The sequence below is a fragment of the Vombatus ursinus genome, unplaced genomic scaffold, assembly GCF_900497805.2.
Source record: "Vombatus ursinus unplaced genomic scaffold, bare-nosed wombat genome assembly UNPS02014779.1, whole genome shotgun sequence".
NCBI lineage: Eukaryota > Metazoa > Chordata > Mammalia > Diprotodontia > Vombatidae > Vombatus > Vombatus ursinus.
Window position 1 is genome coordinate 46,115,591 of NW_020954557.1, and position 26,840 is coordinate 46,142,430.

The following is a 26,840-nucleotide window of genomic DNA, read 5'->3' on the forward strand; positions in this document are numbered from 1 at the left end:
ACACACACACACACACACACACACACACACACACACACACACACACATATATACATATCAGTGTTTAATGGTAGCTTTCTCTAGTATGAGGTGGACAGGAAGAAAGAAAAAAATTAAAATGTGTAATGTGTAAAAGTACACATTAGAGAACAAAAGAAAACTCAGAAGGAAGCACAAAAAAGCAGGGTAGCTTTGAAAACGATGTGAAGTATTTATTACATAGTTTTTCAAAAAAAAGCAAACTGAAATGGAGATTTGTGGTTTCATATTGAATTTTCTTTGTGTTGTGCTGTATAGATGGAAATTTTTTTGTCTTTTTGTATTTAAAAACAAAATGAATAAAATGAATAAGGAATGAATGAATGAAAAATTAATAATGAAAAAAATGAATAAAATAAAACACTTGAATGAGCAAATATATTTGACTTTTGCCAAATGAAGATGGAAACACGGAGTTAAAATATAAACATGTATACAATTTAAGAAAAATAATAAGCAGTTATAAGCAATATCACCTCATGAAGCAGAGGAATGCATTGGAGGGTAGAAACGTGTTCTACATGTTTCTACAAATAAAGCTATAGGGAATGCCTCTGCCTCCCTATATTGCTCTTTCTGCGACATCTGCGTGACAGGGGCATGTACCTTTAGTGAGTATTCATCTTCCTGTTTTATGCTTCACTTGATATTAATAACTGAAAGTCTAAGAAAAACTATCCCTCCTCTTACATATCTCAGGGAAACTTGTATGATTTTTGACATATGCATGAGAAAGAAACTATTGGAAAAGAACCTTCAAGGAAATAAATAATAGCACTTTCCAAGTTTTTAAAGGTGACATATGATCTCTTGGCCATGATTGCCAAGGCCCAAGAGCTTTACTCTAACCATTTAAAATATCTATTTTTTCTGTCTTAACCATATCAAAGTATGATTAGCACATCTCCACTACTTAGTGAGCATGGAACATAAGGTGCAAGACTAAGAAATTGTGTAGAACATAAACAAGAAATAGTTCTTATCCTCAAGGACCATCCAATCCATGTGATATGTGGGAAGGGATTGGAATAAGCATTTAAATAGCGCCTACTACGTGCCAGGTACTGTGCTGTGGTTTTCGTTGTTGTTGCTGTTGTTGTTTTTTTTTTACAAATATTACCTCATATGGATGAAGAAAATCATTAACACAGTTTAAAATTTCCCAGGAAAATAATATGAATATCTATATATATCTATATACATAAACTCCTTCAGAGCAAAGACTATTTTTGGTTTTGTCTTTGTATCTCTATTGAATAATGCTTTGCCTTGGACACAGAAGAGGCTCAACAGATATTTGCTGAATGTAAGTACTGAATCAAATGTTTCATTATCATCATACAATAAGGGCAGCGAAATCTTATATTCTCTAAACCTTTCAGTCAATTGTATGACCTTCATAAGTATGCAGATGCCTGTTAGGCCTGTATGCTTTTCTCACATAGATTTTGAAGAAATGGCAAAGTAGGCTTATAGATTGGTAATTATTATTTTCTTAGTCACCTTTTCTACATAATAATTTTTTCCATATGTTTGCTATCCTCTCTTTTAGTAAGCTCGAAGACAAGTCTATGAACATCACTAAAAAAGTCCTTGAGACACATCTGAAGATTTTTCTATATAGTTTTTTGGAGTTACCAACAAGAAGACATGAAGAATACTACATATTACTTTGCAGAGTCAGCAGAGCAAGATAGATTAGCAAAAGGCATACAAAACCAAAGTCCTATATAGTCTGCCTTAGGAAATTCTAAATGTAGCCAATGATTTTTACTGGCAATTTAAAGAGGAAAGCTGGCAGTGAAAATCATGACATATGAGAGTGGTTGCTGAGAGACTAAAGGTTTTTATTTAAAAGCCAGGAAGTGATAAATTTTTCAGTAACATAAGTCACAGGGAAAAACTTCTCATATCTTGGCCCCAAACTGCCTCCTCAAAAGATCTATGTAATCCATAACATATTGGAAATGCATTACAAACACTATTTCAACTATACCTAACCATCATTTATAACATTTCTATGCAAAAATAATAACTCACATGTGTACTGTGCTTTCAGAAGCAGAGCAGTGTAAAAGAAAGAGCAATGAATCTGGTGTCAGAGACCTGGAGTTCAAATCTACCTCTTCCACTTACTAGCTAAGATCTTGGGCAAATTGCTTAACCACACTGGACCTCAATTTCCTCATCTGGAAAATGAGAGGTCTGGATTAGATAAGGGGGGTTTTTAACTTGTGGTCCATGGACTTGTTTTTTAAAAAAATATTTTAATAACTTTATGTCAACATAGTGGGTTTCCTTTGCAATACTATGAATTTTATTTTATGCATTTAAAAATATAGACTAGAGAGCAACTGGAGGTAAGGGAGGGGAGGTTAGGATGAGGAATGGACTCATTCTCTGTTAGCCATTTAGATGCAGAGAGAGATCAAGAATTTCAGTGTTTAGTGTAATAAGGTTCTGAATTTGCAGATCCCATCACCTTTTTTGACTGATGAAATGCATCCACACAGAGGTATGGCTTGGGAATTACGTTAGCAGAGAATCATGATAACCTGTTTAAAAAAAAGTGCCTTGGAGGGATGGTGAGGTATTTGGAGATTTTCCATAACTGGTTCCCTTTGGCTACATGAGTGGTATCCAGGAGGCCCATTGAGTGGCTGTGGAGGCATTCATAAAGGCCTATCAGTTTCAGCTACTCATTTGTTGCCTCTCTTCACTTCATTTAATGACATCTTTGGCCCTCACATCTGGTGACAGGTGCTAGAAGGCAAAGTGCTTTAGGGACATCTGAGGCCCAACAGGTCTCAGTCCTGGGCCTTTCAATATGTTCTTTCCATTCTATGTGAAGGAAACAGATGCTTGAACCAGAGTCAGAAGAATGAGCCACAGGAATCTGGGAGTCAGAACTGTAACTGGCACAGCACTGATGCCCCAAGGAATAAGGTACAATCTTCAGGAGTGAACTTCAGGACCCCCGTTTAGCATAAAGACTTAACAGGCAGTCATGTGACATCTGGACATAAACTTGGTAGGTCCAAAGCTAAATAGGAACTGAGCTAAGATTTGGGCTTACTCTGTCCCAGAGACTAAGGTGGTTTAGGCAAGAGTATGCTCTGGAGGTATTGGGAAAATATAAATTTGTTCATGTTTTGTCTTTGGAATAAAGATTTCTTTGCAAAAACTGTTTGATAGTAAATCATTAGATGGAACTGGAGTGCTAAGAGCAGATTCCTAACAAAGGGGGATGGGAAGTGGGGAGCCAATTCAATGCGATCAGAGAAGAAACATCTGAACACTCCCTGGAACCCTGGAGTAATACAGTAGGCATGGCTCAGAGAAGACTAAAGCATAAGTATTACATTTGAAATTAGGATAATCGTGCACCTTTAAGGGGACGTACATTCAAGCGAAGGCTAAGTTCTAGCATGTTTGTTGGAAGAAAAAAAGTTTATTCAAATTATTTTATTATTTTCACATCTCATGATTTTAGCTACTGATTATATGTATAGTGGTCCTAATAAAAATTATTTACAGAGACAGTATGTTATTTTTTGAGTTAGCATAGATTTAAAAAAACTAATAGTATTTTCCCCAATTATATGGCAAGATAATTTTTAGCATTCATTTTTACAAATTTTGAGTTCCAAATTTTTGTCCCTCCACTCCCTCCCTTCTTCTTAAAATGGTAGGCAATTTGGTATAGGTTATATATGTGCAATTATGTAAAACATATTTCCATATTAGTCATAGTTGTGAAAAAGAAACAGACCAAAAGAAAAAACACAAAAAATAGAGTAAGTGAAAAAAGTATGCTTCAATCTGCATTCAGAGTCCATCAGTTCTTTGGATGTGGATAGCATTTTCCATCATGAGTCGTTTGTACTTGTCTTGGATCACTGTGTTGCTGAGAAGAGATAAGTCATTCATACCTGATCATCACACAATGCTGCTGATATTGTGTACAATATGCTCCCGGTTCTGCTCATTTTACTTTGCATCAGTTTGCACAAGTCAAAGACAGTATGTTAAAAGAAGACACAATGGAAGGCAGGTGTTTCTTTTTAACTAGCATGATGAAAAAATCTAGGAAAGATTTTACACTATACTATAACACACTGGGTACAAAGTGAATAGATGAAATTTACAGTGATAGATGAAAAACGTTTGCTCTTGGGTATAAAGACCAATTTCATAAGATTGGAAAGGCAAGGCTAGATAGCAGCTCATCTGAAAAAGATTTGCAGGTTCTAGTGGACTACAAGCTTAGTCTGAGTCAGTAGGGTGATATAGAAATAAAAAAACAAGAACCTAATGCAATCTCAGAGGTGGCAGCCAGGATTATGGTCGTCCATAATATAGTCGTTGCTATACTTTACTCTAGTATGAGATCTGTAGTACTGTGTTCAGTTCTCAGGAATCGTATTTTAGGAAGGACATTGATAAATAGGAGGACAACCAAGATGGTGAATATTCAGAATGTAACTGGGATGGTGAAGGGAAGGGGTATGTTGTTAAATGTTCAACAACTAGCTCTCCAAAAAAAAAGTACTCACCACACACGTCTAGGTTTAATTTGCATTATTAACATGTTCTCCAACACTTTCCTAAGCCTAGACAATCAACAAAACAATAAATCAATAAATCAAGGCCAGATTTATAGCACTTGCCAATTTCCAAGTGTAAATGCTCTCTTTGAAAATTTAACATTTGAATCTCTCAAGCAGGTTTGAGCTGGCTCCAGCATACCCTAGAAAATGCCTTATTTATAAAACATATAAGGATTTGAAGAAACTGGGGATTTTTAGCCACATGAAGAAAAGACTTAAGGAGGTCATGACACCTTTCTTGTTCAAGTATTTGAAAAGCTGTCACCTAGACTTCAGGCCCAGCACTCTATCCTCTGCATGTATCTATCTAAAACCAAAAGCCAGCATTAAACATAGTGGAGATAAACTAAAGGCCTTTCTAATAAGATCAAAGGAGAAGCAAGATAGCCATCATCAACATTACAATATCAAATAGTGCTAAAAATGCTAGCTATAGTGATAAGACAAGAAAAAGAATAAACATGGGCAAAAAGACAATTATTACTTTTTGTAGATGCTATGAAGATTTAGAGAATCCTCAAAAGTCAACTAAAAATTAGTTGAAACAATAACTTCAAAAAAGTTGCAGGATTTCAAATCCATATAAGTCGTCAGTATTTCTGTATATTACCATTAAAAAAAACAGGAAGAGACAGAAAAATTCCATCTCAAATAACTACAGAGCATATAAAATACTTGAGAGTCTACTTGCCAAGACACACATAGGAACTCTATGAATAAACTACAAAACACTCTTCATACAAATAAAGACTTTTAAATAATTGTAAAAATATTCATTACTCACGGCAGCTCACTATAATAAAAATGAGAATATTAACTTAATTAATTATTTAGTGCCATACCAATCAAACCAAATGATTACCTTGTGAAGCCAGGAAAAAATAACAAAATTCATTTTGAAGAACAAAAGGTCAAGAATCTCAAGGGATCAATTAAAAAAAAGTAGGAAGGAAGGGAACCCAATAGTATCCAATCTCAAGCTATACACAAAGCAGTAATCATCAAAATGAGTGGCTCTTGGGGAGGAATAAGAGCTCTTGGAGAGGAATAAGAGCTCTTGGAGGTGCTAGAAGGGCTGTGGTTCTAATTCTGATGACAGGTTATGTCTCCTGTTTTAAGAAGCAGAGGGGCATCCAGGCATCTACATACAAGGTCATGAATTATTTGCTCATGACAATCCTTGAAAAAAAAGTATAAAATAGCCCTCAGTATCATCCAGTTCCCTTCAGCTTTGACAGGGACCATGATTAATTTGCAGAAAGCAGGGCAGAAGCTTTGGAGAATCATAGTTTTTACATACTTTTAACATAACCACTGTGACTCTAAATATGAGACCCTTGTCAAACAATCTGGTCACCATTGTATTGGAGAAACCAAACCAAATATTTATTGGCATCCTCTTTCCAAATTAAACAAGAAGATACAAGGAAGGTATAGCTAAGGAGAAGGAAAGCTCACAAGTTCTCATAAAATAATATAATGAAGTCACCAGAGTTGGTTTTATTGTGTGCCCAAGGGCAACAAAGCACACATTATTTCATGGGACACAGTCTATTGCGCTATTCACGATAAAGACTTGCTGACTGATGAGCCTAAGCTCAAACACCAAGATGAAGATAACAGCAGCTTAAACACCATCAGCTGCAGAGGTTGGGGAGATAGAGAAATAAATGAAGAACCCCATAAAATTCTTCAAACTCAATATATACTTTTAAATTGACTTCAGTGAAAAGGAGACTTAGGGGAAATGGTAAAAAATGAAAAATGTTGGAAATCATGGTTTATTATCAAGAAAAAATGACAACAAAGACCCCAAGTAATTATCCAAATTCTTATGCCTCTATATCTGGAACACTCTTTCTAAATACACATATTGATATGTATTCATGATTTGTAAAAATTTAGTATTAAATATCAATAAAACTAACCAATTTTGCTTCTCCTTAATAAAATTTAACAAGTATTTATTATGCACCAATGCCCAGCATTGTTTTGTGCTAAGGGGGAGGGGGTAGGGGGGATATACAGGATATATAAGGTACAGTCATTCTCCTGAGGGGCCTCAGAGTTTAGTTGGGCAAAATAAGCCTCACATATATAAAACAATAAAAAACCATCAATCGAATAGGTATTTATTAAGTGCCTATTACATCCCAGACTGAGGATATAAATAAAATGTAAGATGGTCCCTCAAAGAGTTTACATTCCACTGGAAACAATTTAGATCAATATATTATCAAATCCTAGATTGTGCAGTATAGACAACTAGTGTAGAAGCTCATTTCTTTTTGTTTGCTTTTGAGGTAAATATCTAGACCATCTGGAAACAGGTTTTCTATAAAAACTGCTGTTTATTTCTGTTTCTATAATAGAAGAAGTTACAGAAGCTCACTACTCATCCTTCATAGGGGGCCTTCAGAACAGTATATTCCTACCATATTTAGAATATCAGACGTTGTTAGGTGAGAAATGTGGAACACTGGAAAAAGGATTACACTTGGGAGTCACAAGATCTGAGTTCAAATCTTGGCTCTACTACTTACTACCTTGTGTGGCATTGGGCAAAGTAAGTAGGTAACAAGCATTTATTAAGCATTTACTATGTGCCATGAACTGTGCTAAGTGTCTGGGATACAAATGGAAACAAAAAGAAAGTTCCTTCAAAGAGCTTAAATTCTAATGGGGGAAGATAATATATAAAAGGAGAAGGGAAGGATATGAAGCCATAGTGGCAAAGTCCTTAGAGTCAAAAGCACAACCAGGACAGGGAATAAAGCATAGTCTGTCTGGGCCTGTCTCCAAAATGTAGGTTTTAAAAAGAACTCACCATTGGGCTAGAATGGCAGAAAGAAATCATCAGATCCATGGTGCTGAGGGAAGGTACAGGGAGAGAGAGGCAGCTGAGTCACAGCAGCATCAGAAGCACAGTCAGGTGGGGAAATGAAACATGGCAGGTCTGGGCAATCGCTTTACTTCCCGGGCCTCAGTTTTGTTGTTTATAAAAGCAGGGTTCAGACTAGATGACTTTTAAGTTTCCTTCTAACTCTAAATCTGAGCCCTCGATCTTACGAAATCTGTTTATAGAATCATCATTGTTCTGTTGAGTACATCTGGCTTCTCACTCCGGTTTCACTCCCTGATCAGCCAATGTATTTCTCTTTCTCAAGGAAAACAAGCCACCTTATGGCTGTGTTCCAGATAGAACCCATGTTCAAACCACTTTCTTTGAAGTTATCTGATATGCTAGACTGAGTCACCATGGTTCCCATCAACCTGAATGAATAGCTAATATTCAAGATAAAAAACAAAAAAGATTATTTATTCAACAACAAATGTCAAGTCCGAAAAGATGAAAAATAATAGAGATAAATGTGAAATCCTACACTTGGGTTAAAACAACAACAACAACAACAACAACAACATTGTAAGCAGAAGATGAGGTGGAGAAACAAAAGTTCATGTGATAAAGATCTGGGGATTTTAGGAGACTTACAGGCTCAATCAGGCAACAATATGACCAGTACCCAAAAAAATTACACAAACTCAAGCTGCATTAAAAGAGACAAACAGCCCACAGGGAAGTAACAGTGCTGGTGCACTGTGCCCTGGAGCACCAGGTCCAATTCTGTGTGCCACATTTCAGAAATGCCAATGAGAAGCTGACATTCGTCTAGAGGGTGATGAAGATGGAGAAAGAACCAGGGACCGTGTGTCAGGAGGTTCAGTTAAAGAAAGCAAGGATGTTCAGACTGGAGAAGACTCTTCAGAAACAAGAGAGATTTCTTCAAGTATTTGAAAGGTTGTCCATGTGGAAGAGAGATTATGTCTGTTGGGTCTGGCCCATGCTGATAGCCTTTCATTAGTCCTTGTATTTGTCTGTAGATCTATCTCATACAGTCAAACCAACTAACATATATAACTTATTCTACATGGCTCTAAATTCTCAACTCTGAAAAGAGGTTGAGGCCTGTATTCAAGGTCACAAAGCTAGACCCTGAGGTAATAAGTGAAGAAGAACTTCCCCAGATACAGGTTATTAGATTATTTGTCAAAGTAAGCCATTCCCCTCTCATTCCAGACCCACCCAGCCTGCCCTATGAGAAGTATTGATAAGAATCTTGTAACCCATATTCAGAAATGAAATATCTTTCTGTCATAGCAGAAAGGTTGATAAAGACACCCCTTAATCAACTGATCCCTCCCAACCTCAGCCCACATGATGAAATCACAGAAGCGACGACAGATAAAGAAAAATCAAATGAAAGAAAATATATGGGCTATAATCAAGACTAGACTTAGAAAAATGGATTGTTCATCAAAGGTAAGCTTTGATATCCACTAGAGCAAAAGGGTGGTTTCATAATGAAGAATTAAAGAATGTTAATGTCTTGTAGACTCAATGCCAATTTGTGTAATATGTGACTAAAGTAAAAGATCTCCTGCATATTTAAAAAATTAAAGATATAAAAAATTATAATGTTTATTTGATAATTTTAATTTGTACCAAGTGATTTATACACTACCATATAGTCTTGCCTTCCAAAAGCTGAACTTGTAGAAGGCTCAGGCTGGCTATCAGTGTTATGCTCTACAGGGTGCATCTGTACCCTAGGAGTCCCAAGGCAGAACAGATACTGCCTTGCGGTTCAGACTTTTCCATTATTTGAACTGGTGGTTGGGCTGTACACAGAATCTTCTTCACTTGAAATGTCTGTTTCAGAGCCACTGTTTGGATCACCTACTCTCTGAATAACTGGAAGGTGGTCTCCTTTGCTTTGAGACAGTTGAGGTAAGTGTCTGTCAGTCTTTGATCCTGCTCATCAAAAAGTCCAGAGCATTCACCTATAGGCAACAAGTGGACCTATATACCTTTATAAGGGCCCCCTCCACTTGATGGGCTTTTCTTTTTTTGTAAACTGGCAAGATGCCCAGGCTCTCCATAAAAGGGTTGGAGATGGAGCAGCTAGGTGGTGCAGTGGATAGAGCACTGGCGCTGAAGTCAGGATCTGAGTTCAAAGCCAGCCTCAGACCAAACACTTGACACTTACTAGCTGTGTGACCCTGGGCAAGTCACTTAACCCCAACTGCCTTAAAAAAAAAAGTGTTGGAGATGAAACAAAGAAAAAAAAACCTGACATTCACAAGAGAGAAAAATGGTGCTAAAATTCTGAAAGAGATGTTATGGAACGCCCATAGGTTTTGGAGCTGCTGTTTCCTTACCTGTAAACTGGGGATGATAACAGGTAGTTAAGAATTGTGAAGTCCAAATGAGATAACATATATAAAGTGCTTTGCAAGCCTTAAAGCAGTATATAAATGTCAACTATCCTTACTATTAAAACAAAATAACCTCAATCAAATTTAAAATGCTAATAAGAAAATTATAATATCCAGGAAGTTGGTAATCACTCTGTACTCGACCCTGATCTGACCCTATCTGGAAGGGGCCATGGAAAGAGTATCTAGTCTGCTGCACTGTTGTGGATAAGGACTCCAAGTGATAAGAAAAATTGCCCAAAGTGGGATTTAAATCCAATTCCTCCATCTACAAAGCCTTGGCTCTGCTCTCACTTCACTTCCCAGCCACTAGGGGCTCCAAAGGATGTTCTTCATGCCCCTACCCACTGTATTTCCCCCTATTACAGTGTAACATCCTTGAGGGCAAAAACTCTCTTGCTTACTGCTATTTCTGTCTCCAGAGCTTAGCACAGAGTCTGACACATAATAAGCACTTAAAAATGCCCTATCTGTCTATCTTTCCACTATGCCACTTGGGAGTATTATGTTCTGTTCTGAGTGTCACATTTTAGGAAGGGTATTGATAATTTTTTAGTATTTATTTTATTTGGGTTTTTTTGTTACATTTTGAGTTCCAAGTTGTCTTCTTTCCTCCTTCCCAACCCCAACCCCACAATAGAGGCCAACATTTGATATAGATATATACATGGCACCATACAATACATACTTCCATATAGCAGTTTTCTCTGGCTGTGAACAGCACTTTCCTTCATATGTCCTTCATGGTTGATCTGAATGCTTACTTAACTCAGAAGAGCTAGGTCGTTCAGTTACTCTTCAAACAATATTGCTGTTATTGTATACAATGTTCTCTTGGTTCTGCTCATTTCACTCTTTATTATTTCATGCAAGTCTTTCCATATTTTTCTAAAATCCACCTGTTCATTTCTTATAGCACAGTATATATGTATATATGTATATATATATATATGTGTGTGTGTATGTGTATATGATATACATATATTGCATGACAATCATATACTACAACTTATTCAATCATTCCTCAATTGATAGGTATCCCTTCGATTTCCATTTCTTCGCCATCACAAAGAGATCTGCTATATTTTATAACCTATAGATTCTTTTCCTTTTTCCCTGATAACAGACCTAAGAGTGGTATTGCTGGGTCAAAAGGTATACAAGTTTTATAACTCTTTGGGCATAATTCAAAATTTCTCCCCAAAATGATCGGATCAGTTCACAATTCCACCAACAGTGTATTAGTGCCCCAATTTTTCAACATCCCCTCCAACATTTGTCATTTTCCCCTTCTATCATTTTAGCCAATCTGACAGGTGTGAGATGGTACCTCAAAGTTGTTATAATTTGCATTTCTCTAATCAATAATGATTTAGAGCAATTTTCATATGTGTATATCTAGCTTTGATCTCTTTTTCCAAAAACTGCCTGTTTTGACCATATAGCAATTAGAGAATAACTCATTCTTATAAATTTGACTCAGTTCTTTATATATTTGAGATGTGAGGCCTTTATCTGAGAAACAGTCTATAATTTCCCCCCAATTTTCTGCTTTCCTTATAATCTTGGCTACATTGGTTTTATATATACAAAAACTTTTTAAAACTTAATGTAGTCAGAATCATCCATTTTATATCCCACAATGCTTTCTATCTGTTGTTTATTCATAAATTCTTCTAGCCATAAATCTGATAGGTAACATGTTCCATGCTCTTCTGATTTACTTGTATCTCCCTTTATGTCTAGGTCATGTATCCGTTTGACCTTATCTTGGTAAATGGTGTAAGACATTATCTATACCTAATTTTTGCCAGACTGCTTTCTAGTTTTCTCAGCATTTTTTTTTTTTTGCCAAACAGTGAGTTTTGATCCCAACAGCTTAGATCTTTACATTATCAAACACAAGGTTACTATAATAATTTATTGCTGTGTATTGTATATCTACTCTATTCATTGATCCACCACTCTATTTCTTAGCCAGTACCATCTAGTTTTGATAACTACCTTATAATACAGTTTAAGATGTTGCTAGACCTCCTTCCTTATTAAATTCATGAAAAAATTTTTTTCATTAATTCCTTTGATATTCTTGCCCTTCTGTTCTTCCAAATGAATTTTATTATTTTTTCTAGCTCAATAAAATATATTTTGGTAGTTTAATTGGACTGTCACTGATTAAGTTGATAACTTCATGGAGAATCATCATTTTTATTACATTGGCTCGACTCACCTGTGAACAATTAATATTTTCCCAATCATTTAAATCTAACTTTATTTGCATAAAGAGCGCTTTATAATTATGTTCATATAGTTCCTGGGCTTGTCATGGCAGGTATACTCCCAGGTATTTTATGCTGCCTATGGTTATTTTAAATGGGGTACCTCTCATCTTTTCTTGTAGGGCTTTGTTGGGATGATATATATATATATATATAGAAATGCTGATGATTTTTGTGGGTTCATGTTATATCAGCATTGATAATTTTACCATCCAGAGAGTAATCAGGATGGTGAAGGGCCTCATGTTCATGCCAGATGAAGGTAGGTTGAAGGCATTGGGGATATTTAGCCTGGGCAAGAAAAAATTTTGGGGAAACAAGATAGATGATGTATGGGCTATCACATGAAAGAGGGATTAAACAGATTCTGCTTGCTCCTAGAAGATCCAAATATGAACAAATGGAAACTGCAGAAAAGCTTATTTCATCTGGATTAAAAATCAACAATTAAAGCTAGCCAAATGTGGAATGGGCTGTCTTCAAGCAAAGGCTGAAAGATCAGTTTGTCAAGTATGTTACGAAAGGGCCTCTGGTTCAGAATGGACTTAATAGTTGCTGAGGCTCTTTTCAACCTGGGTTCTGTAAACCATACTGTTCTGTATACAGTGAAACCTTAATTAACCTGTGCTTTAAAAGAAAAATGAGGACATTAAATTTTTAGCTGAAAGGTCAAACACAAAGAAGCAAATTGTAGCAAGGGCTTACTTTTAAAAGCAACTTCTAAAGAATGTCTGATCTTGGGACATGAACTCAGATTTTAATCTCTTCCATCTACAATGCTATATACTTAGGAGTCGATATCTCAAAAGATTAGACTATAACTGTTGTGGGTACTTTCTAATAAAGTAGATTTTAACTCTTTCATAGCTTAGTAAACAGTTTCATGAGTTGGCTGTACTTAAAAAAAGAATTAACCATCAATTGATGGCCAACTTTTTGGTGATCAGTTACTTTGATCTCAGCGAAGCTGGTCCTCAGAGGGTAAACAAATATTTCACTGACTACCTGAAACCTTTCCAGGTTGGCAGGACCCACCAGAGCTATGTTCTTAATGCATAGACTTTTAAGAACCCAAGTTCACCTTCACATTGTAAGTATGAATCCAAGGTAGGTCTTTGCAGGAGGTCCAATACTTTCTACTTTGTTTACTTTTTAAAACTGTTTACAGCTTGGTCTCATTATCTTTCCAACTTCATTATAATTACAATTTTGACCTCTATGGGCCAGTCGAACTAGCCTTTCTCCCTACATATGGTGATTCATCTCCTAACATCCATACCTTTCCACTGGTCATTCCTCACACTTGAAAAGTACTCCCTTCATCCACACCTCTATCTTGTAGAATCCCTCACTTATTTCAAGATGCAGCTCAAGTACCACTTTGTATATGAAGCTTTCCTGATCCTCCTTCAATTGTTAGAGCCCTTTCTCCCTAAGTTTTGTTGTTGTCCAGTCATTTTTTCAGTCATGTCTGACTCTTCGTGACCCCATTTGGGATTTTCTTGGCAACGATACTGGATCAGTTTGCCATTTCCAGTTCATTTTACAAATGAGGAAATGGAGGCAAACAGGGCTTAAGTTACTTGCCCAGGATCACACAGCTAGCAAGCATCTAAGACCAAATTTCAACTCAGATCTTCCTAACTCTAGGGCCAGAATTCTCTCTCCTGAATCACCTGGCTGCCCCTTTTCCCTAACTACCTTGTATTTATTCTGTAGATACTTAGTTTATAATTATGCATGTAAATGTTGTCTGCCCTGATAGAATATAAACTGTTTGGGAGCAGAGATTGTTTAATTTCCTGTTTTTATATCCCTAGCACCTAGCACAGAGCCTGGCAAATAGTAGGCACTTAATAAGTGGCTCATTATTATCATAACATTCAAAATGATTCATATACTTCAAGATGCTAAAATAAAAAAATCAATTATGTTCATGATATTCTACTATAAGGCAAGAACAGTTAGATGAATTTACAGTTAAGGATAGAAGATAGAAATAGTGTTCTGGTCAAATCTAAATTAACCTGAAAATTAGATTAGCCAGAAGACCTCAATTCTCTGGGCATCTGTGTTCAGGGAATTTTTGTTATGTATCCTAAAGCCAAGGTTTAAGTGAACTAAGAAGGTAAAAATATGAAGGGGAAAGCATCAAGTGAATAGATTAGGGAAAACCAGGAGATGATAGAATGGGGAATTTTCCCAAGTTTTCATATATTCCCATTATACTTCTAGTCACTTGGTTGGATAATACAGTCAGCTATTGTGACTATAAATAGGAGGAAATAAAACATCTCTCTAAAAAAGCAAGCACTGATTTTGCTTCTACGAAGAATACTTTAAAGTTATTCAAAAGAAGTCTGATACTATTGCTGAAAACACATACCAGTACCACCACCAATAATAAATAAACCCCACTAGGATCACAGTTTAAGGGCTACAAACTAGTTTGCATAGACAAATAAATACCCAACATTCTCTGTAGTATTATTTGGATACAAGGTCTACTCTAGTCCTGCAAAATAATCTGATGCATGTTTTTAAGCAACTAAAGCAGACTCACTAGTCTATCAAGTGTTATTGAAAATAGAGGGAAGAACAGACCCTATTCTTGTGCCGTTTACAATCTGAATAGGAGAAAACTATGTACTTAAAAAGACGAGAGATCACATCCAGCCACTGGAGTGTATTATACAACACTGAGAATAATCTATTTTAGGAAGAGACTGAAGTAACGGGAAGAGAGGATTGGATTTTGAATCACATGATTTATGGATTTAGGCAAGACTAACCTGAGACTCAGTTTCCTCCATGGGAATCTACCTCCAAGGGAAATTGGCCACTTTTAGCCCTGTCTCTCTAAACAGGTGTGAGCAATCATCATCACTACTAACTTACAAATGGAATGGCTGGTGTGGATGGAAGGCTGCGCTTTTCAAGAACGTAGAACGTCGGTGTTATAGAACCAAAGCTTATTAGTACTGGAAGGAGCCTTGGAAACCATAGTCACAATTCCTTTCACTTTACAGATGGGACCACTGAGACCCAGAAAGACAAAGAGAGAGGCCCTAGAGTCACAGACTCTTTGAGGGACTAGAGCGCGAGAACGATGACTTCCAGCCCAAGGCTTTTTCCTGAGCTGGAAGGGAGTGGGAGATGTGGGGTGGAGGGAGGGCAGTGACCTGTATCTGTAGGTGCACCCCACGGGGCGGGACGCCTTGCAAACAGAAGGCATTTCATAGGAACTGAATTGATCTTTTTTTTCTCATCTAATTAGCGCCACAGTAAGGTAGGGGGTCGGGTAAGAGGGGTGTAGAAAGCGATCCCAAGCTTCGGCTTTGCCCTTACCTTAGAAAGCACCGTCCTGAAAGCCCCGGAGCATCGAGGCCCGTACCTACAGCGAGGGAAGAGAAAGTTGGGGGATAAGCAGCAGAGTAAGACAAGAAGGAAGAGGGAGGGGGAGGGGAGAGGGGACCCCGGCTCCTCTTACCGGCTCATCGCCCCCTCTCCAGTCGCCAAAGTACCGCCCACCCAAGAGGAGGAAAGACCGACTGACCCACAGACAATGTCCCCCGGCCCTCGGGGGCGCGCTCGCGCCGCCCTGCTCTCCCAGCCCAGTCAGACAAACACTGCGCAACCCCCTCCAAAGCTGCCCCGTCCCCTAGGCAACCGTCGCACTCCAGCGGGCGAGCCCCGCCCACCGGAGACGGCAGGGGGAGGGGCGAGGGGAGACCTCCCAGGGGAGGAGGGAGGAGATACCCGAGGGGAGGAAGAGGGAGACACCCTAGGGGGGGAGGAGGGAGACACCCCGGAGGGAGAAGGGAGACACCCGAGTGGGGGAGGAGGAGGGGGACACCCCAGGGGAGAAGGAGGGAGACACCCCAGGGGAGAAGGAGGGAGACACCCCAGAGGAGAAGGAGGGAGACATAGGGGGGCAGGAGGAAGGAGACACCCCGGGGGGGAGGGAGACACCCGCGGGGGGGAGGAGGAGGGAGACACCCAAGGGGGGATGAGGGAGACACCCCGGGGAGGAGGGAGACACCCGGGGGGAGGAGGGAGACACCCCAGGGGAGGAGGAGGGAGACACGGGGGGACTGCGAGAGGAAATAGGGAGGAGAGGGGAGAAACGGACAAAACAAATAGGAGGAGGAGAGAAAAGGGGAAGGGAGGAAACACTATGTGGCCGCGAAGAGGAAATGGAGGCAAGAGATCTGGGGGAGGAGGAAAAAAGAAACAGAGGAGAAAAGATGGGGAGGGGTGGTAAGGAAGAAGAAATTGGGCAGGGAAGGAGAAAACGGAGAGCAAAGAGGGGGAATAGAGCTTAAGCATTTAAGGAGAGAGAAATAGAAAGGAGGGATAGAGAATAGGTGTAGGAGAGGAGGAAACGGGAGGAGAAAAGAAGAGGGGAAGAAACGGCGCGGGGAGGAGGAAGAGAGGAATAAATAGAGGGGAGGGGAACGAGGAAATGAGTGGAAAGAAGTATGGAAGGGATCATTGGGTCATAGATTTTCAGCGAAAGACCTTGGAAAGCATCCACTCCAGTCCCTTCTTTATTTTAGCAATGAGGAAACAGACCTGGAGAAATGGGGTGACTTGTCCCAGGTCGTGCAGGTAGCAAAAGCAAGAGGCTGGATTCCAACCTGGGTTATTTGGCTGCACATACCTGGGCTCTTTGAAACCCGGCTGCTCCGAAACGAAAGAAAAGGAAAGCCTGGTAGATGTGGGAAGGGGTGCCTGGGCCGGAAGCAGAAAGGAAAAGAGAGAGAGGGGCACAGTGCCTGCCACATAGTAACCGCTTAATAAATGTTTGTGACTGAGAGGATGTAGAGAAAAAAAGTTTTGCTGGGAAACTACGGTTCTCAAACATGCTCTGTTGCCTGAAATGAGGGGAGTCAGACTAACAAATATACAAATGACTAAAGGCTTAGCCTAAGTTGCAATGAGGGACAAAAAATGAAAAACAGAATGAGAGGTATGTAGTAATGCATGCTCCCCGTCCTCTTCCATAAACGAAGAAAGGTTGCAGAGGCTCCCATTTGCTAAACTTAGATTTTCTCCCAGTAACCATATCAAGTAGATGTTCAGTCGTGTCCTACTTTTTGTAACCCCATTTGGAATTTTCTTGGCAGAGATACTAGAGTGGTTTGCCATTCCCTTCTCTGCTCATTTTACAGATGTGGAACTGAGGCAAATAGGGTTAAGTGACTTGCCCAGGGTCATACAACTAGTAAGTGCCTGAGGCAGGATTTGAAGTCAGGAAGATGAGTCTATCTACTGCTCCACCTAGCCGCCCCATGAGATAGATAGTCCTGGTGTTATCATTCCCATTTTACAGATGAGGAAACTGACATCAGTGAAGTTAAGTGATTTGCCCATGATCACACTGTATTGTGTCTGAGCTGGGCTTTTCAATGAGCTCCCAGACTCCCAGTTTCTTTACTCTTTCCATTTTAATAAGCTTCTTCCTAGATTTGCTTTTTAACCATAGAGTAAAAGCAAAGTCCCCAGAGGCTGCAAGAAAATGTGCCTTTTAGAGGAATTTGTCTGTAGGAAAAAACCAACCAACAACAAAAACAAAAATGAAAACAAAAACGAGAACATCAGAGGAAGAGCATCATTTTCCTGGGAATTCTCAAGCACAAAATATCTCAAGGAGTCTTAAATTAGTGCTTTTAATACAGTGAATCATCACATAATCAAACTGCTTTAGGCAAGGTATCTGGGCCGTTGGGTTTTCTTTCTTTGGGAGCTTGCCTTTAACCCATTTGGCTGCTAATTAGTCACCACCAAGGGGTAGAGTAGGTGCAGAAAGAGGAAATGAAAATCTTAAATCAATTTTCCTACTTTTAGCTGCTTAGCTGTGAGAATTTTTAGAGGTGAGGAGATTGCTTCCAACAGCATGTCAAACTCAGATAGAAGCCATAGATAAGGATCCCCATGTGCTGGAAGTTGAACTAGAAACCACACATTAACATTATCTGTATTCAATTTTTGTAAATTTATTTTGTTAGATATTTCCCAATTACATTTTTAATCTGCTTCTTGGGAAGTGTTGTGGACAACAATGTGGCTTGACTACAGCAACAAGAGCCTTTTAGGAGGTCTGTAAGGTCAAAACTATTTTCATAATAATAGTAAGACATAATTTATAATAGGTAAATATTGATAGATTTAACTCACATAAAGAAGTTCTTTTGGATGTCCTCAATAATTTTTAAGAGTGTAAAGTGGTCCTGAGACCAACAAATCTGAGAACTGCTAGCCTACATAATTTTGATTATCCATCATTTTTGTCCCCCATTATTACAGAAAATAAATTTGTACATTTCTAGGAAATAGACCCTAGGTATCTGAAACTTTACTGCATTTGAGGATTGTCTGCAAAGATTTATTACTAGAATAGAAATCAGTGAGGCTGTTACTGAATTTGAATAAATAAAAAGTTTAAGCTTGAGTATTTTATTCCACCTTTTTTCAGAGCAATTGTCCACACTCACATTTTCTTTATTCTTTCAGCTTCATCTTTCGGGGTGTTCAATTTGGATTTCTGGCTAGTAGGTTAAACATTGGGTGGAAGTGTTTCAAGTTCACAGCAGAGTTGCTAATAACTCACAGTTTGTTTGATAAGACAAAGCCAAATTATCACCCTCTCTCCCTCAAGTAGACTGTTTGAAAATTTAACTTGGTTAAACAAAGTTTTATCTTGCAAAATAAACCAAAAAGAATGTTTCATTACATTTGTTTGTCAGGTCAACAAGCATTTATTGTTTACTATGTGGCAGGCACTGTGCTAAGCCCTGCCCTCAAGAAGTTCACGAGGGGAGATACCATGCAAAAAACTAGATACAAACAAGATAAATACTGGGTAAATTGGAGGCAATCTCAGAGGGGAGGCATTAGCATTTTGGGAGACCAGAAAAGGCTTCCTGAAGAAGGTGGGATTTTAGCTCAGATTGGAAGGAAGAGGGGCTGAGGGGAGCTTGGACACAGAGATGAGAAAAGAAAGCATTCCTGGAATGGAGGCAGCCTGTGAAAATGCCCCGAGTGAAGAAATGGAGTATCTTCTGCAAAATGATAACATATCTGAAAACATTTTTTTTCGAAGAAGTTTTCTTGACTTATAACCGCTGTTAGTAACTAATAGAAGAAATTCTTGACAAGTCTCTGCTTTCCTTGTTCTATCCAAGTAAGCTATAAAAAAAAACAAAAAAAGGAAACTCCCCACTATCATCATGACCTCTAATCAAATAGCATATGGCAGCGGATCAGAACTGGTTTACAAAATGTTAGATATAAAAATCTCATTTCCTTGTCTGTAAGGGAGGAACTAATGAATATTGATGACCCTGGGGAAAGGGGTACTTCCTAAGTAGTAAAGGTATTAGTAACTAATAATTATGCAAGAGTAAAAAGCACAATGTCTAGGCATTTCTTATGCACCTACTGTGTGCCAGGCCTTGTACTAAGTGCTGAGGACTAGCAAAAAACAGTCCCTGCCCTCATGGAGCCCATCATTTAATGGGGGAGACAACGTGCAAGTCATTTAACGCTGTTTGCCTCAGTTTCCTCTTCTGTAAAATGAGCTAAAGAAGGAAATGGAAAACCACTGCAGCATCTTTGGCAAGAAAATCCCAAATGGGGTCACAAAGAGTTAGACATGACTGAATAACAACATGTGCACAATTCTGCATAAACAAGATATATAGTCTCAGAGGGAAAGTATTAGCATTTAGAGAGATCGAGATCTTGTAGAATGTAGGATTTGAGCTATGACTTGAAGGAAGCTACGGAGGTCAGGAAGCAGAGATGAGGAGGAAGAAATTTCAGGCATGGGGGACAGCCGCTGAAGATGCTGAGTCAGGAGATAAAGTGTCTGGTGCAAAGACCTGCAAGGTCAGTGTCACTGGATCTGAAGGGCAACTAGGTGATACAGTGGGTAGAGTGCTCAACCTGGAGTCAGGAAGACCTGAATTCAAATCCTTACTAGTTGTATAACCTTGGCAGTCACTTAACCTCAGTTCCTCTATTTCCTCATTAATAAAATAGGGCTAATAGGTACCTCCTAGGTTTGTTGTGTGGATAAAATGACAATATTTGTAAAATGCTTTGCAATCCTTAAAGCATTATATATGCTTGCTAGTAGTAGCAGTACTGGAAAGGTAGGAAGGGGCCAGGATTTTAAAAGCCAAACAAAGGGTTTTATATTTGACCCTGGAGATAATACAAAGTACTGGAGTTTATTGAACAGGGGTTTATTGAATGGTCAGACCTGCACTTTAGAAAGATCAATTTGACAGCTAAGGGGAGGATGGACTGGAGTGAGAAGAGACTTAAGGCCGGAAGACCAATCAGCAGGCTATTTCCATAGTCCAGGTTCAAGCTGATAAGGGCCTGCACCAGGTGGTAGCAGTGTTAGAGGACAGAAGATGTTAAGAAGGTAAAAGTGCAAGGATTATTATCTCCATTTTACCTGGTTGAAAATTGATCAGATGAGGATGAGGAAACAGCCTCAGAGAGGTTAATGATTTGTCCAAAATACTTTGACCCCAGTCTGGGGAAATCACATTTGTAGTTTTTTTAAAAATATTCATTTTTCTTCAGTTTTTAACTCACAAAATAGTACCCCCAATTCATTGATTTCCACTAAAAATTCTGTCCAATTAGCACCAGTTGCCACTGTGGAAGCATATTTTTAAAAAAGTGTTTTTTAAACTGAAAATATTATGCTCTGCACTATTAAAGAACCCTTTCTTTAACTCCCAGTTTGAAGGGGGGGTGTTAGTGGAGAAGGCCTTTCATTAAGTAAATGGATTAAGAATAATAGCCAATCTTCACAGCAATGCAAGAATCTAAGACAACCCCAAAAGATGCAAGACGGAAATTGCTATCTACATCCAGACTAAGAACTATGGAGTCTGAATGCAGATGGAAGCATACCATTTGCTCTCCTTTTCTTTGTTGCTTTGTTTCATTGTTTCATTCTCATGGTTCCTCCCATTAGTTCTAATTGTTCTTTACATCATAACTAATGGGAAAGTATGCTTAATATGAATGTATAAGTAGAGCCTATATCATATTGCATGCCATCTTGGGGGGAAAGGAATGGGAGGGGGAGAAAATTTAAAACTCAAAATCCTATGTAAGTGAATGTTGAAAACTAAAAATAAATTAATTATAAAAAAGATGGAGCAACTTTGTGATGCAGTGAAAAAAAAAAAGAATAATAGCCAAAAACTTCATTGCCTTCCTCATTCAGGAAATATCAAGGATATTGACCCATCTAAAAAACAATCTCTTCTTGTCTATCTCCTGAAGAAATTCGACTAGGGTCCCCTCCATGGGACAAGCCCTGCTTCCAGGTGTGTGCTGGAGTGTATTGCCTTGAGGATTGCAAAATTTTCCTTGTGAGCCTCAGAAACATTACAAATCAGGACTTGATTAATTTTTTATTGATTGTCTAGAGTAGACTTAAGAAAGTGATGAAGAAAATGTTAATAATGCAGATTAAACTTTAAAATGTATACCATGGACATTTTTTCTGAGAGCTGATTGTTAAATATTTACTAGCACACTAGCTTCTATCCTGCTCTCTAGGGCTCCAACCCAGCTTACATTCTCAATACTGATCTCTGGGAGGAACCCTATTGATTCCTCAGAGTGGCCTGGTCCAAGAAGAAAGATATAGAGACTTGGTTGTTCAGCTTTTGAATGTTAACCCAGAAATGTGTTGTTACATGTCTTGACTTTCTTCCTTGAGATTCCTATAAACGTAATCTAAACTTGTCTTGGGGTAAAGACATGTTAGAGAGCATAGAGAAATTTTCGTTTTGGACATCTTGCTCTGTATCAGAAATAACTTGGAACTAGACTAATCTTAAATTAAATAAAATTGTTTCTGGCATACTGGAGCCTAAATGGAAAGTACATATGAATATTTTTTCTTTAACCCTACTAAATTGGAAAAGTATAGACTATAAACCCAATGACAGATCCATGGAAGGGCTAGCCTAACTAAATTTCAAAAGGTTCAGAACCCTGGCCATCAGGTATAAAATAGATCAAATAGGTGTAAAATAAATGTTTATCACACTGAAGAGTAGAGATCTATGAAGGAAATCCCTAGTCATTAGTTTTCTGGAAACGTATCATGAATTCAAAATGTATTGGTTCTGGCTTCTAATTCCGTTTCTTTGACTCATTCCAAGCGGGATATGCTTATTTTCTTAATTGTTTAAGGATGTTTGAAGTTTGTACCAATTGTTTTATTTTTTTCAAGGTCACACTGTTTATATGTTAACTAGGTGGTACAGTGGATAAAGTGCTGGGCCTAGAGTCTGGAAGGCCAGAATTCAAATCCAGCCTCAGAAACTTATTAGCTATGTCTCTTCACTTAGCCTTTGTCTACCTTAGTTTCTTCAACTGTGAAATGAGGATAATAGCAGAACGTACCTTGCAGGATTGTCATTGTAAAGCCCCTAGCATAGTGCCTGGCACATAGTAGGCACTATATAAATGCTTATTCCCTCCCTCCTTCTTATAACATAGCTCTTTTGCCCTCCTTTAATTGGCTGTCCAATGGGAGAAACAATTTTCATTTTCCCACTTCTTAACATAAAATAAACTCTTATTTATTGACATAAAAAATAACTGGACAGAGCACAACCTTGTAGCTAACTGACAATGAACTAGCATGCAAACGAACCAAATGATTTAGGAAAATTCCTGTCCAGAGATCTATAGCAAGATTTCTGAAAGGTTATACATGAAGAACAAGGCTGCATTCAGACAAGATAGAATTTGTGACAGTTGCTGCAACTGGTAGTTATATTTTTAAACTTCACCCCAATGCTCAGTGTCCTTATTGCTTTACTAAGATGTCCTTTGTGATAGCAAAGGAAACTTCGTTCTGACTTCCAAAATTTTGTTAGCTCGGCTCTATGCACCCTTTATTTATTATTACAGAGCCAGCAGGGGGAGCCTGGAGCACAAAACATTCTTGGAGGTCTCGTGTAAACAGCTGTTTTCCCATTATTTTTGATGAGTTGGTGGATTTACATGTTTGTGAAATATCAATCTTTAATATTATTTTGCTTAAATTGTAACTAATAAAATTTGTGGTATTTCTGGCTAGTCCTTATGGGCTTTTTGTTTTACAACCCTCTAATGTACTTATCTTGTAATATTGTAGTGCTTTGTGTTTATGTTACAGAACCACACAATCTTAGAGGTGGAAGAGACCCCTGGAGGCCAACTAATCCAACCCATATCTCACAGGAATCTTCTCAACAACATTCCTGGCAAGTGGTGTCCTCTCTTTTTGCCCTCTTTTTTAAGTGATCTCATTAGCCCCCATGGCTTCAATGATCATCTTTATGCAGATGATTCCCAAGTCTTGGTATTCCAAGCCTATAAATTCAGCCTTAATTTCTTCCCTAAATCCCAGGCTTATGTCATCAGCTGCCTTTCTGGACAGCTCCTCTTTGGCTATCATTTAGGCATCTCAAAATTAATACAGTATAGAACTCATTGTCTTTCCCCCTAAACCTACCCTATCTCCAAACTTTCCTCTTTCTGTTCAGGTTAGCTCAAATTTACAACTTTGGTATCAACTTTGACTTTTATTGTCTTCCAACCCTTTTCCTTATTTCTCATATCCCCAAAGTTGCCAAATTGTATTGATTCTATCTCTACAACTTCTCTTGTATTTAAAATCCCTTCTCTCCACTCATACAGCCACCATTTTAGTTTAGATGCTCATGCCAAGACTATTTCAATAGCTTACTCGTCAGATCCCCAGATTTGTCTGCCTTCTCTTCAGTTTATCTTCTACACAGTTGCCCATTTTACCCTCCAAAAACCCAAGTCATTGGGTTTACCCTCCAAAAACCCTGTCATTCCCTTGCTCGAGAACCTCAAGGATAAAATACAAATTTCTCAGTTTGACATTTCTGTAAACTCTTTCAAAGCTGGGATTATTCATCATTTATCTTTGTATTCCCATCACGTAATGGTACCTTGCCAGCAGTAGCATTTAATTAGTGTTTTGTTAAAAAAATTTTTGTGGTGTGGGTTCCCCATACCTTTTCAGACTTGCTTCCTATTATTTCCCTTTAAATACTCTAGGTTCCAACAAATCCTACTGACCTACTTGCTGTTCCCTAAATTTGGTCTTCTATCTTCTGTCTCTGTTTGCCTATGCAAACAACCTGTTGCACAGTTTGTTGCCTATGCCTGGAATATACTCCAACCTCACCTCCCATCTGTTAGAATCCTCAGCTTCATTGAAGGCTAAGCTCAGGAGCTACCAAAAGATTTCCTGATTCCCCTATTACTAGTCATCTCTCCCTACTCAAATTCTTTTTTATTTACTTCCCTTTACTCCTCTCTTTACTTGTATTCCCTTCTAAAAGATAAGCAGGAACTTTTTAGAAGTCTTTTTTTTCTTTGTACCCCTAGCATCTAGCACAATGCTGAGTGTTTAATGAATTAAATTGGTCAAATCACAGTTCCCAAGCATTCTATCCCACCAGCTGAAGGATAGGTGATGGACTCATGATACAGAATAATTGAGATTTAGTGTGGGAATTTGTTTTTGTTTGACTATGCATAATTATTACTAGGGCTTTCCTTTTCTTTTTTCAGTTGTGGAGTGGGTGAGGAAACGGGGATAGGGTAGCAAAAAGCAGAAGAAAAGAAAGAGAGTAATTGAAGCAACTTTTGAAAAAAATTCACAGAAGAGAACAAAAAGTTGCAGACAAGTAGGATGACTATGAAAGTTACATACTTTACATACATAATAAAGTTATCATTATTTTAAAAAGAAGTGTAAGTTGTATGTAATAGAGGAAAAGTGAATTAAACTGATCATCTAGCCTCTGACTGAGGACCTCTCGTGAAGGGCAACCCATTACTTCCCCAAGGCATCCCATTCTGCTTTTGGCTATCAATAATTATTAGGAAGTTTTCCCTTATTTCAAGTCAAAGTTTATGTTTCTATCAAGCAGAATAATTTGAGTCCCTCTTCCATATGACATGCCTTCAAATACTTGCTCAGATATCAGCTCTGTCCTTCTCATCTTCCCTCTTCCCTCCCCTCAACACCACTCCCAAGCCTTCTCTTCTCTAGACTAAACAACCTGTACTTCATTTGGTGTATTCTTTTATTACGTGACCTTTAGGCATCTCACCATCTTTTGGACTCACTACAGTTTGTCAACCATCTTCCTAAAATGTTCCTTCCAAAACCAAACACAAGAATCTACATGTTGCTAAGTAGGGCAGAGTATAGTGTCTTTTCCCTCTATTAGATTAGTGTTTTTCCATCATTTTGATCATACACTCTACCCCATCAGTGAGAAAAATTTAAGTATGCATCCCCAATATATGTATATGTACATATTTATAATATATACATGCAAATTAATGTTTATATGTAAAGTAAAATCTAGTTATTCATAAATTATATACATATAAATTAATATTTGTGGTATAAACTAATGTTGCTGATGATTATGTTTTAAAATATAAAAAGGATGAGATAAAGATTAAATAATATTTTGTAAAGTTAATAAGGAACCACTATAGTTTATTGAGTAGGGGAATAGTATGGTCAGACTTTCAATTTAGGAAAATCACTTCGACTGCTGAGTGGAGGATGGATTTGAATAGGGAGAGACTTGAGGTAAAAAGACCAAATAGGAGCTTATGGGAATAGACTAGGCAGGAGGAGATGACCTAGGGTGGTGAGTATTTGTGTGAGCGGAGAGAAGCAGACATACAGAAAGATATTGTGATTGTGAAGGACATAACGGATATGTGAAGTTAGTGGGAGAAAGGAGGATGATGCCAAATCTATGAGCCTGGATGACTGGGCAATTAGCAGGGTCCTCTATAATAATAGAAAGTTTGGAAGAGGGGAGGGTTTACAGAGGAAATAAAATAAGTTCTGTTTCACACTTGTAGAATTCAAGATGTTAACAGGACATCCAATTTGAGATGTCCACAAGGCAGTTGGTAATGTAAGATGCTAGGTGGTTTAGTGTATAGAGCACTGGGCCAGGAATCAGGAAGACCTAAGTTCAAATCTGGCCTCAAACACTGACTCCAAGAAGCTGTAGCATGCACAGTGGCCACACCTCAATAAATTGTTTCCGAAGATAGGCTAAACCAGGTTCAGAGTTTTTGGTGAGTTAGGGGGATGTCTACCTAAGCACGTGAAGACTTTCCCTGGTGAAATGAGCAGATGAGAACATTTGTTCCAGTGGCCATAAAGGTGGCTGAAGTAGGTGTTGTGGATCTTGGTCAGACATCAAAGACACCAAGGTCATTTACTTCATCCTTGGTCATTGCCTGTTGCCTCGACTCTTGTCTTGCCATTGGATTTCAATGACTCTGGAAGAGAGAGTGAAGCTGATGACTTTGTGCAACTCTGCCTCACTTAAATCCAATTCACTCGAAAGTCAAGACATCACCCTGTGATATCATCAGTCCTCTTCGAAAATGAAAGACCAATTATAGCTGGGCAAGTCACTTAACATCCAGGTTACCTTAGGCCACTGGAGAGAGAAATGGCAAGCCCTTCCAATATCTTTGTAAAGAGAAGCCCATAGACAGTACTGTCATATGGTCCACAGGG

The 26,840-nt window shown here is 38.3% G+C and overlaps 1 protein-coding gene across 1 annotated transcript in view; it reads right to left on the reverse strand.

Moving 5' to 3' along the window:
* Positions 1 to 26,840, reverse strand: part of ERICH2 (glutamate rich 2) — a 114,978-nt gene that overhangs the window by 79,146 nt on the left and 8,992 nt on the right. Inside the window, exons 2-6 of the mRNA XM_027865700.1 lie at positions 16,869 to 16,939; positions 16,132 to 16,299; positions 15,844 to 15,938; positions 15,696 to 15,811; positions 15,554 to 15,599 (exon numbers count right to left, since the gene is read on the reverse strand). Of these exons, the coding sequence (XP_027721501.1) occupies positions 15,554 to 15,599; positions 15,696 to 15,811; positions 15,844 to 15,938; positions 16,132 to 16,299; positions 16,869 to 16,939 (496 nt within the window). The remainder of the gene's footprint in view (positions 1 to 15,553; positions 15,600 to 15,695; positions 15,812 to 15,843; positions 15,939 to 16,131; positions 16,300 to 16,868; positions 16,940 to 26,840) is intronic.